The sequence below is a fragment of the Lampris incognitus genome, chromosome 8 (genome assembly GCF_029633865.1).
Source record: "Lampris incognitus isolate fLamInc1 chromosome 8, fLamInc1.hap2, whole genome shotgun sequence".
In the NCBI taxonomy this organism is placed as follows: Eukaryota; Metazoa; Chordata; class Actinopteri; order Lampriformes; family Lampridae; genus Lampris; species Lampris incognitus.
In genome coordinates, this window is record NC_079218.1 from 37,694,700 (window position 1) to 37,707,421 (window position 12,722).

Sequence of the window (12,722 nt, forward strand, 5' to 3'; positions counted from 1 at the left end):
ATTGTCGTTGCTGACATTCTATCTGTTTAACAGATCGGGTGTTAGATTGATATCTCCTTGATGACTGAAAAACCATGAACAGAGCAGCTACTGTAAACTAGTGAGGACTGATGTTCCCATGTCTAATGTTAGCGTCACGTCACATGGAGGTTGCAGCATACATTCTCCAAGTCCTAAAACTAGGTTATTTGGTTATTCTGTCACATGCCATCTGTGGCACAAACAAGACATGCATCAGGTACGAAAAACGCTATTGCTAGCACAGCTAAAACACCTTCCGCCGATACATGTGGAGTCGCCAGCCGCTTCTTTTCACCTGACAGTAAGGAGTTTCGCCAGGGGGAGTAGCGCGGGGGAGGATCATGCTATTCCCCCCAGTTCCCCCTCTTCCTCGAACAGGTGTCCCGACCGACCAGAGGAGGCGCTAGTGCTGCGGCCAGGACACATACTCACATCCGGCTTCCCACCCGCAGACACGGCCAACTGTGTCTGTAGAGACGCCCGACCAAGCCCGAGGTAACACGGGGATTCGAACTGCCGATTCCCGTGTTGGTAGGCTACGCCCCCCGGACGCCCCCTACAATACATTTTAGCCAAAGACAATAGTCTGTAGGAGCGCTGATGCCAGAGAATATTTGCAGTCCAGTAAATGTACATCGACTCAAATCCAGACGTCCACAGTTGGGGGGGGGGGGGCATGTTGAAAGGCAACAGCAGACCGTTGATGTGCATTAGGAGATACATGTCTAGCTGTGACGCCACACTTCTTTTTTTTTTTTTTACTTTTGTGGCACCACGAATGCTCAGAGTGCTGTTCTGCTCTCCGGCTTTGACGGGACTTGACTCGCATCTACGTTGAGACAAGGGTGTTTAAGCAGTTTTCACAGCATGTGCTGAAGACAGAGTGAGACACGATTCATTTGATTGTCTGTGAATGTTCTCATTTGATTCATTTGATTGTTTTTCCAGAAGGAAACAGGCAGGGCTGTCTCTAAAGTTCTGAGGGTCCTGGCAAAATGTCTTCCTCGTCATCTTTAGCAGCCGCAAGTTAATGTTGCACTTCCCAGGTCTATGACATGGTAATAGGTGCAATCCCTATACAACTCAAGATGATGGCCTCCGTGTCTTATTTACTCCTCTGTCAGCCCCACACTTCGCCCCTTAATGACTGACAACTTAAAATTTGTCGACAGAGCCTGCAATAATCTCTTTATCAGAAACCCTTTGTTGAAGATATGTTATCCTAACCCTTTAAGAAGGAATTATATTTTAGACATGTACTCAAATTTGAATGCCCATAAAATTAGAAAAAGATACATTTCATTCCATATCCCCCCCAAAGCCAGAGGTCCACTTCAAGATAATTAATGATATTTACCCCTCCAATGAATTTATAAGTTTAAAATTTAATGTAGACTGTAATTTCTGCCAATTCTGCAAGACAGGCATAGAAACCACGGATCGTTTATTTTTCCACTGTAACATTACTTATAAGTTTTGGTATAATTTGTATGTATGGATGAAGTCGAGCATTAGTGCTCTACCGCCATTTCTGCTAGTACGTGTCAAATTTGGAGTGTTTATGGAGGATAGAAATATAGAATTCTTGTTGAATAATGTGATTATTTTGGCAAAATATTTCATACACAAATGTTAATATTGCAAAACGCACCCCTGTTTAGCAGCCTTTAAAACCGAATTAGTAACTTTGTCCAGATCTCTAAAAAAACAGAAATGCCCAAAAATTATTCTTTGCATTTGAACAATTTAATGTAATTTAACCCCTAGAATACTGCATTGTCCTATTTTTATTTAAATTTTATCTCATTTTAATTTTCTTTTTCTGTTTTCTTGTTTTGTTCTCATTGTCTTTGACATGTTTGGTGTACTGTTCTTAGCCTACTCTGTTGTTTCAGAATATACTGGCTTTGTTTGATGTGTTTGTATATCTGTAGTCTTGATTTTTAAAAAATCTTCTTCCTCTTCTCTTCTTCTACAAATAAAAAAAATGCTGCACTTCCGTGGCTTCGACGGTCTTCCCAGGTGAAATACGCAACATGTCTCCCTTAACAGAGCTTTGTTTTATCCATCTGAATCAAGCAGGCATGTTACAAGATACATCCTGACGACGGTTGGAGACGTGATGACGCGATTGATTTTTTTGGGGGGGGGGGTACCAGCTGCCGATGTGACGATATGCTTCTGGTGGACAAACAATCAACAGCTATTACTGTAGGGCAGAATGACACGGTTTGATTAGGTTTATAATACATGATAAAAATTGAGTTGGCTGCAATTTTTACAAGGGTCATCAAAATTCAGACCATTTCTCGCTGAAGAAGGAACACGGCCATCAGGGGGCGACTCTATCGCTTTCCCTCCCTTTTCACAGCTTGGCAGCCTAACGTAGCACATTTCCCAGAGCTTTTTTTTTCTTTTTCTTTCAAGTGGACAGTCCAATGTTCAAATGACTTCGCCAGGTCCGGTCGGAGAAGTCAACCAGATCTCTTAAGTGTTCACTATTTCCTTCTTTTTTTCCTTCCCTATTTATTTATTTATCCGTAACCAACCTGCTCAGGAGAAGCAAAGCAGTGTTTGTTTTCACATAAGCAACGAGAGAATGATTATTGATTATGTAAACTACTAATAAGACACGTTAGCCCCTAGCTAATGGGTCTGACCCTTTAGCCAAGCGGTTAGGGATGTCGCCTTGTGGCGCAGTACACCCCGTGTCGAATCCCGCACCGGGCAAGAACATAACCGGTTACAATTATGGTTGTTAATTGACACGCAGGTTACTGGCTGTGATTTCTCTGATCACGTGGTAATTGGGGGAAAAAACACATTGCGTCGTGAATAACCCGTAGGTGTGCATTCAAGGCACATGGAGTTAAAGTGTATTATGGCAGAAATTAGATCTGTTGTTTCCTCTGTAATCATTTACTGTATTTTCTTTAAGTAGTGGTTGTTGGTAATATTTTGGCTTGGTTTTGAGAAGTATTGTAAGCATTGAAATTATACGGTTGTTCTACATCACCAATATGTCAGAAACACAGCAAATATGCAATTTTGGATTAAACACATTACATAAAGTAACTGTAGACCTACGGAAACAAGCTTTGTTGTATTCTATTTATTTTATACAAGGATTTCTGTCATTTCCATTCACGTTTATTCTACGGTTCTACTTTTGGATGCCATGGCACATCCCACACGATCCCAGGCCTACTGTCACAGAGAGTCAAGTTACATGCATGTGTAAATTTGGCTAATAGTGCAAAAAAAAAAAACAACCTGAATATATATTAAAAAAAGAAAAAATCTCTCTGGAATATGCCACTCATTCATGACAATGGAGGGGTCCAGGTACTATCACAGGTGTCACAGTTATATCACAGATGCACTTGGGCCTCAGGGAGTCTTGAGACAGCAGCAGTCAGTCTCATAGAGGCTTATTAATAGATGATTAATCGTACCCTCCCCTCTTCCTTCCAGGCTTAGTGAGCCTAAACACTAGAAAGGACACTAATACGTTGAAGTAACTGTGAACAACCCTTACAACTGGTAGATAAATCCCACCCCAACTAATCCCCCCCTTTTTTTACCACGTTGTAAAACAATACTTTCATCGCCGGAGTACTGTGTCAGCCCGAGAGAAGCTGTTATTAGCCTGCCGAAAGCATCACTTTGTTTGGCTCACTTTGTTTTGGACTATAACGGCTTTGTTTTTTTAAACAAAATGGGAAACTTTGACAGCATCACGTCTTTCCTGGGAACATGGGGACCCTTTCAGAGAAGGATTTTTCTTGCACTTGCAATTAGCATTCTCCCAAATGGCTTTGTATGCATCTATATAGTCTTTGTAGGTGATACCCCACCCAACGAGTGTTATATTCCTGAAAACTACAGCATTAGTGAGATGTGGAGAAATGTTACTATCCCGATGGAAAGCGTAGATGGTGTGTCCACGCGCTCTTGCTCACGGCTCAACCTGGACATAGTGAGGAACTACTCTGATCGTGGCGTCATCCCAAACCTGGATGTGAACGTGAGTGAGATTCCACTGCAGCGCTGCCTGGATAGCTGGAAGTACAGCAAGGACATCTACCAGTCAACTATTGTCACAGAAGTAAGAATACATCATCAACTATCCTCCATTTCAAGTAAATAAATTCAAATATATACTGTATATGATTTGGTAGGGAATAAAAATGCAAGGTTTAAACAACTCTCCAAATGGATTTCTATTCAAGTTTTATCCTCATATTGCTAGCCTGAAGGCAGATAAGTGAAAGCAGGAGATGTCAAAATGCAATCTTAAACAGATTAAAACACATACAAGTAACATTCATATGATAATTAATATATGTGTGTGTGTGTGTGTGTGTGTGTGTAGGTACACACAGGGTGTTGTGATGCGTCTAGTGCAGCAGCGTGTAGTTGGAGGGAAGGTGCATGTGTTCTTCCAACCCGCTTGTGTCCCTCCTGCCCTTAGCTTGCTGCCGCTGGCTAGCCTTTGTGGCGAATAGGGAAGCATCCTAGCGTGTAACCCTTCCCTTGCCAGTACATAGCCTCTCCTTCACCAAGACTCCTGCCAGGCCTCCCCGTGGCCACACATGGTAACTGGGGTCTTGCGGCCCCAGGCTAACTTGGCAGGGGATCTCGGAGCAGCAGTGGGCCCCAGAGATATGGCGTGCAGGCCCACCCTGGTGGACACGCCCTGGCACCTATCAACCACTGCCCTGCTGCCTTGTGGGTGAGTCTGGAAGACATAAGGCTATGGGAGCTTACCCCAACAGAAAAGCAAGCTGTGGCGGCACACTTCGAGGCAGTTTCCGAAAAACTGGATTTCCGGCAGCCCCCTGCAGTTGTGTGGAGGTGCCGGTCGTCTAGGGATCCCCCTTGCCATCGGAACCATCTCCTCTACAATCAAGTCATGTGGCGTTGGGAGAAGCGCACCCAGGGGTTAAAGTGGGTTTTGGTAAGTGGGGGATCTCTGTATTAGAGGTGGGCAAAAGTGCGGGAGTGATAGGTAGCTGGCTAACGTTAGGCTAGCTAACCACTGGTCCAGTAGTCCCGACGTTAGCATTGCTAGCTAATAATAGCTACCGGTAGCTAACGTTTGCTAGCTAGTTAGTTATTTGAATGAAAATATTGCATGGCCAGAGCTAAGGTTGGACAAACATAACTAGCTAGCTACCGGTAACGTTACCGGACGCTACCGATAGTTAGCTTGCCTAGCAGCATTCAAACAACTAGCCATCAACGTCAGCAACTAGCTAGCAACGTTACCGGGTGGAAGATAGCTAGTTAGCTAGCTAGCTAGCTAGCTAACGTTACGTTCGCTAACATTAGTTGCTTGAATGAAAACCACAGCAGAGCTAGACAAAACTATTGGAAATACTATTGGAAATACACTGAAGATACTCACTCTTTATGCCCCCCAATCCAAGATAATAGTGCAGGTAGCAGGTTGACGCTCTCTCGAGTCTTGTCTGCCTGGTGCGGTAAACTGACCCTGACCCGTGAGTGTGAAGCCAGTCTCTTTTGATGTCAAGTCTGGTGAAGCCAGACAGCAGGCAGGTGCGGGTCACGTGAGGACGCGATATCATTCAAACTTTTAGAAAAAGTAAAGTAGTATAAAATAGAAGAACGACTTTATTTACGATTTATTTTGTAATGCTTGTGAATTGGCTGCATCATGTTTTTTGTTTTAAATTTTACTGTGACAAAATGGTTGAAATTACTCCTGTCTAGAGTGCCGGATCTCAGCTCCGGTTGACTTGGGGGAGGAAGGGAAGTGCCGGTGTCGGGATCCGGGTAGCTCCGGCCCACTTTAATCACTGAGCGCACCCCCCATGCCACTTTAAAAACCATCTCTGCGCAGGTATCTTCTGCTATCTGAGTCCCCGACCTCACAAAGTCTGGCGGCGATGGAGTATCCAATGACGGGAGCAGGTCTGAATGAGCTGGGAGCTCTTAGTTGGAACTCTGCACGCCAGCAGCACAGGGCAACGGTCGTTAGCAGCTGGGATTGAGTGGCAGCTGTTTCCGGCAGACCCCTGTGAGTCTGAGCAGCCCTATTTAGGGACCGCACTGCTCACCCCTTTCAGGGAACGGCCTAGAAAAGGTGGCCCAAAAATTGCCCACTCAACACTGCGCCTGGGCAGGAAACCGCACCTGCCGGGCCATTCCACTATGCGGTCGAAAAACAAACATTATACCACTAAGATTTGCAGCATGGAACATAAGAACACTCCTGGACATCAGCCATGGTACGGACAGACCTCAACGCAGAACAGCACTTATTGCTAGCGAGCTGAGGCGCTATTGTGTGGATGTGGCGGCACTCAGTGCGACCAGGCTCCTTGAAGATGGCTCGCTCAATGAAGTAGGAGAGGGCTATACCTTCTTTTGGAAAGGATACCCCCTAGGAGGTCAACACATCCATGGAGTTGGTTTTGCAATTAAGAACAGTCTCTTACCCAAACTCGAAGAAACACCAGTGGGCATTAATGAGCGGCTTATGACTCTCCGTATACCCCTTGCAAAATGTCGATACATCACCTTGATAAGTGCTTATGCTCCAACTTTACCATCTCATGATGAAGAGAAAGATCGCTTCTACCAGGCACTCGATGATATACTCATCAACATCCCAAGGAGCGACAAAGTCATTTTGCTTGGTGATTTTAATGCCCGAGTTGGGAAGAATATGCAAAATTGGAATGGAGTGATTGGCGCCCACGGCATTGGAAAAGTCAACCCCAATGGCATAAGACTTCTTAGTCTGTGCTCGGAACATGACCTCACCATCACAAACACCATTTTCCAACAAAATAATAAATACAAGGCATCCTGGATGCATCCCAGGTCCAAACACTGGCACCTGCTTGATTATGCTATCGTGAGGCGGGTTGATCTTAAAGACGTGCTCCTTACAAGAGCTATGCGAGGAGCAGACTGCTGGACAGACCACCGTATGATCCTGACAAAAGTCAGAGTACATGTCCGACCCTTGAGACGCCAATCTGGGCCAAAAAAGAAACCACTCCACTGCGCCAGACTATCCAACAGCGACACCCGAAACACCTTCTGTCGTTCTCTAGCCGACAACTTAGTTGACATTGAACAGCTGATCAACTCAGAGTCTGGGATGGATGAAAAGTGGACCTCTCTGAGCACCACCCTCTTTGACAATGCAGCCCAATCCATTGGCTTCAAAACCAAGAAACATCAGGACTGGTTTGATGACAATGCCGGAACGATCTCCACCCTCCTGGACAACATGCATAAGGCACACAGAGCTGCCCTCAGAAACCCACTATCCCAACCTCTCAAGAAAAAATGGCAAGACCTCCGCTCTGAGGCCCAAGCAATTCTGCGGAAACTGCAAAATGAGTGGTGGATTTTGAAAGCCAACGAAATCCAGGCTCATGCAGACAGGAACGACATGCATGGTTTCTATGATGCAGTTAAGGCCATCTATGGCCCCAGAAACTGCTCCCTGACACCCGTTAGGTCTGCTGATGGAACAACTCTCATCAAGGATCAGGCCCTGTTAGTGGAGCGGTGGGCCGAGCATTTTAACACCCTGCTCAACCAGCCCACCCCAGTGGACTCAACTGTACTGGCAGAACTCCCTCAACAGCCTGCCTTGCAAGACCTAGACCTCCCACCATCTTTTAAAGAAATCCTACATGCAGTCAAGACCCTGAAAAACAACAAAACCCCTGGACCTGATAATATTCCAGCTGAAATCCTCAAGGAAGGAGGCTACCTCTGTACGAGGACACTGTATCTCTATATCCTTGAGGTGTGGAGTCGCGAGTGTGTCCCCCAACAGTGGAAAGATGCCAACATTGTGGCCATTTATAAAAACAAGGGAGACAAATCCATCTGCTCCAACAGTAGGGGTATTTCACTGCTGGCCATTGCAGGAAAGGTTCTAGCCAAGATCATGCTCCGCAGACTAACACTCGCAATAGCCGAACAGGTCATACCATAGTCACAATGCGGCTTCCGAAAGGATAGAGGGACCATTGACATGATCTTTGTGACACGCCAACTCCAGGAGAAATGCAGAGAACAGCACAAGGATCTATACATAGCATTCATAGACCTCTCAAAGGCATTTGATACAGTTAACCGGGCCCTGCTGTGGCAAGTCCTGAAGAAATTTGGATGTCCACTCAAGTTTCTTACCATTCTTGGACAGTTTCACTCAGGAATGATGGCCCGAATGGTAGTGGGGAACCGCAGTTCTGAGCCCTTTGGTGTGCAGACTGGAGTCAGACAAGGCTGTGTGCTAGCCCCAGTCCTGTTCAATATCTTCTTAGTCTCTGTTACAACACTGTTATGAAGGAGGCTGGAGAAGAAGGCTGGAGTTACCATTGACTTCAGGCTTGATGGTAACCTATTCAACATCAGGAGGTTTCAGGCAACCACAAAGTTGACCTCTTAGACCATTATTGAGCTACAGTATGCCGACGATTGTGCCCTGGTAGCTCACACATCAGAAGCTCTACAAAACACTCTGTTGGCAGTTGTAACTGCATACAGGAGAATGGGACTGATTATTAACACCCAAAAGACAGAGGTAATCTGTCAGTTGACTGCCGGCCTCCCAAACCACCCAACAACCTTCACAGCAGAAGGGCAACAACTGGCCACTGTTCCTGCCTTCAAATATCTGGAAAGTATGCTATCCGACACCTGCAAAATAGACGATGAGATTCAGCACCGCCTCAAACAAGCCTCCACATCTTTTGGCCGTCTAAGGAGAAGGGTTTTCCAAAACAGCTCCACACTAAAGTGCTTGTTTACAGAGCAGTGTGCATCTCCACACTACTCAATGGATATGAGGCATGGACCATCTACAGCCACCATCTCAGAAGCCTGGAGGCCTTCCATGTAAAATGTCTCCCGAGGATCCTTGGCATTACTTGGGAGGACAGAGTGCCACACACAGAGGTGTTGGAGCGGGCAGGCAGCTGCAGCGTGGAGTCTACCCTAAAACACCATCAATTCAGGTGGCTTGAGCATCAGAATGGGGAAGAAAGGTGATTTAAGTGACTTTGAACGTGGCATGGTTGTTGGTACCAGACGGGCTGGTCTGAGTATTTCAGAAACTGCTGATCTACTGGGATTTTCACGCACAGAGAATGGTCCGAAAAAGAGAAAATATCCAGTGAGCGGCAGTTCTGTGGGCGAAAATGCCTTGTTCATGCCAGAGGTCAGAGGAGAATGGCCAGACTGGTTCGAGCTGATAGAAAGGAAACAGTAACTCAAATAACCACTCATTACAACCGAGGTATGCAGAAGAGCATCTCTGAACGCACAACACGTCGAACCTTGAGGCAGATGGGCTACAGCAGCAGAAGACCACACCGGGTGCCCCTCCTGTCAGCTAAGAACAGGAAACTGAGGCTACAATTCGCACAGGCTCACCAAAATTGGACAATAGAAGATTGGAAAAACGTTGCCTGGTCTGATGAGTCTCGATTTCTGCTGCGACATTCGGATGGTATGGTCAGAATTTGGTGTCAACAACATGAAAGCATGGATCCTTCCTGCCTTGTATCAACGGTTTAGGCTGGTGGTGGTGGTGTAATGGTGTGGGGGATATTTTCTTGGCACACTTTGGGCCCCTTAGTACCAATTGAGCATCGTGTCAACGCCACAGCCTACCTGAGTATTGTTGCTGACCATGTCCATCCCTTTATGACCACAGTGTTCCCATCTTCTGATGGCTACTTCCAGCAGGATAACGCGCCATGTCATAAAGCTCGAATCATCTCAGACTGGTTTCTTGAACATAACAATGAGTTCACTGTACTCAAATGGCCTCCACAGTCACCGGATCTCAATCCAATAGAGCACCTTTGGGATGTGGTGGACCGGGAGATTCGCATCATGGATGTGCAGCCGACAAATCTGCAGCAACTGCGTGATGCTATCATGTCAATATGGACCAAACTCTCTGAGGAATGTTTCCAGTACCTTGTTGAATCTATGCCACGAAGGATTGAGGCAGTTCTGAAGGCAAAAGGGGGTCTAACCCGGTACTAGCAAGGTGTACCTAATAAAGTGGCCAGTGAGTGTATATATATAATACAATTTCAAGAGCAGCATTGATCACATTCACAGCTGGAAATCATCTCAGTAGCTACAATAAAACATTTCCCATGGCTTGTTTTATGAACGAAAGTCAATCAGCAGAGCAGCCATTCGCCATGATTCCTTTTATATCATGAAAACTGCGCAGTTAAACAGATTTGAAGCCTTTTCTCACTTTAAAGTGATACTGACATCAAAATCTGAAAGTTCCTATTGATAGGCCAAAAAACAAAACAGCGTGTCTGCGGCCACTCGAGAGAAATCTGTGATTGACTGCAGATGGTGTCCAATGACAAATTGTGCTAGTGGATACGTAGACACCAGTCAATTTGCATATAGGGTGTGTCCGTAGCGAGATGCTATAAAGCCACGGAGAAGCCGTTCTTTCACCCCCTCCTGCTAGCCGGCTACTTCTTTCCCCCGGGTGAGTAAAAGATATTATTACTAGCTGACGTTATAGGCTAATGTGTTTTTTCCAATGCAGTATATATTTGGGTCGGGCAAACACGTGCTGTGACATGGGATAAATTATCGCTATCTTATGTTGTAAGATAACGCAAGCATTTAGCCACACCCAAACGACCACCCGGGAAGACTGTAGCCAATAGCTTTGAGGTCGTAAAACCACCCTATTTTCGGTTATGATTCAAACTCCCAATGTTAAAAAAGTGTTCAGAGAGGGCATGTCAGTCTCTCTTTAACGACTTTTAATAAGCACTTTGAAATTATGATAGCCTGATCTCTGTCATTTCATGTCAGACTTGGTTGTATTCATGTGAGGGTCCGCCTAGGAGGTTGTGTATCCACAGACAGACAAGTAGAACGTTTTTTATTAGATAGCTTTTTTAGCTTGAGCGCTCCACTACTCCTTTAGATTAAGGCCAGAGATATACTTGATATACAAGGATGGCACCAGGTTTGACGTCAAAGTGTACAATAGACTTTACTATGTGAACACTCTAGACTAGAGGGAATGAAAATTAAGGGAAAATGTGATAGGTCTAAACTAAACTGTGAAGTGTGCTATGCATACAAGCAAGACAAGAAAAAGTTAGACTCACGGTGTGAAAAGGAGATTTTTATAGGACATGATAAGACTAGCCAATAATACCTAGCCTACAACCCAGACACTGGGAAGGCCCTAAAACAGGCTAGTCAAATTTGTCATAAAGAAAAGTGTCGTTGAACGCCAAACTCAGACACATCCAGAAATGATTAATGATGATTTTCATGGGAAGGAATATGTATCCCCCGGTGCCAAAAGCCAAGATGGCTGACCAGAGTCCAAAAGAGAGCCAGGAGCCTAAAATTGAAAATCTAGAGAATAATGAGGACACTCAGACAGAACAGAGAGGAGAGAGGCATGAAGCACGTTACCCCAAAAGAGAGGAAAACTCCAAAGTACTTGGAAGGCTATGAATGTGAAGTCGAGTGTAATGACCAGATATTAACCAGTATTGACTACTGCCACAGTGTGGCCTGTAATGTACCACAAACCTTCAAAGAAGCCATGAGCTCAACAAAGTCAGAAATGTGGGCTAGTGCTATGAAGGAGGAAATTGATTCTCCAATGGAAAATTATACTTTCACACTTCCAACACTGCCAGAAGGTAAAAAATCAGTGGGGGGGGTCGCTGGGTTTATGCAATAAAAGAACACCGGGTAACAGCCAAACAGGTGTTAAAATACTTGAAGAGCACAATCAACCAGGGGTTGTGTTACAAGAAATGAGATGAAAAACTCAAACTTGAGGGATATAGTGATGCTGATTGTGCAACAGCAGATATGGTTGCAGATGTCATTACCAAGCCTGTAACGAAATTCAAGATTGAAAAATTTGTAAGATATATGTTTGGGATGTAAATGTTTTGTGACTGATGTGTACAGTATAGAGCAAGTGGGGGTGTTAGAATATTGGCTAGGCCAAGATTATGTGTATGTGCTCTTATACTGATGTCACCACTAGAGGGCGATGTTGTGTTGACAACATCGCCCTCTAGTGGTAAAATAAAGAAACCATTCCGGTTACAGCAACATTGATGAAGCGCACGTGTGATTTTTCTCCGTGAAATGAGTCTAGTTGAGCCGGTATTCCTGCCCTCAATGATGACAACGTCAACAGCCATCCATCTCCTCCTGGGGGATCCCAAGACGTTCCCAGGCCATATTGGACATGTAGTCCCTCCAGCAAGTTCTGGGACTACCCCGGGGTCTCCTCCCAGTTGGATGTGCCCGGGAAACCTCCAAAGGAAGGTGCCCAGTGTAATGATATGTGCCCACCGGGCCAGCAGGTGGCAGTATTGGTATATCTTGTTTATTGTAGAGGGTTAAGGTTCATGGGCAGAACATTCTAGGATCAGAACCAGAGCCGGCCCAAGGCTTTATGGGGCCCTAAGCAGAATTTTATTTGGGCCCCCCGCCTCTCCCCCCGCGCTAAACCCACCTCCCACCACCGACAATATTATGTCCATGCTTGGTCATTGCCATACCATTGTCATAACTTACTACTGTGCTGGAAAGTCTTAAAATAAACCAGCAGACAATGCATTTACTGAACAAGTTAACTAATTTAATTGCTTTTGAACTGTGCAAAACTGCAGAAC

The 12,722-nt window shown here is 45.2% G+C and overlaps 1 protein-coding gene across 1 annotated transcript in view; it reads left to right on the forward strand.

Moving 5' to 3' along the window:
* Window positions 1-3,943: 3,943 nt before the first annotated feature.
* The window catches only part of LOC130116380 (organic cation/carnitine transporter 2-like), a 43,172-nt gene continuing 34,393 nt past the window's right edge, over window positions 3,944-12,722 (forward strand). Inside the window, exon 1 of the mRNA XM_056284296.1 lies at window positions 3,944-4,129. Coding sequence (XP_056140271.1) covers window positions 3,944-4,129 — 186 coding nt within the window. The remainder of the gene's footprint in view (window positions 4,130-12,722) is intronic.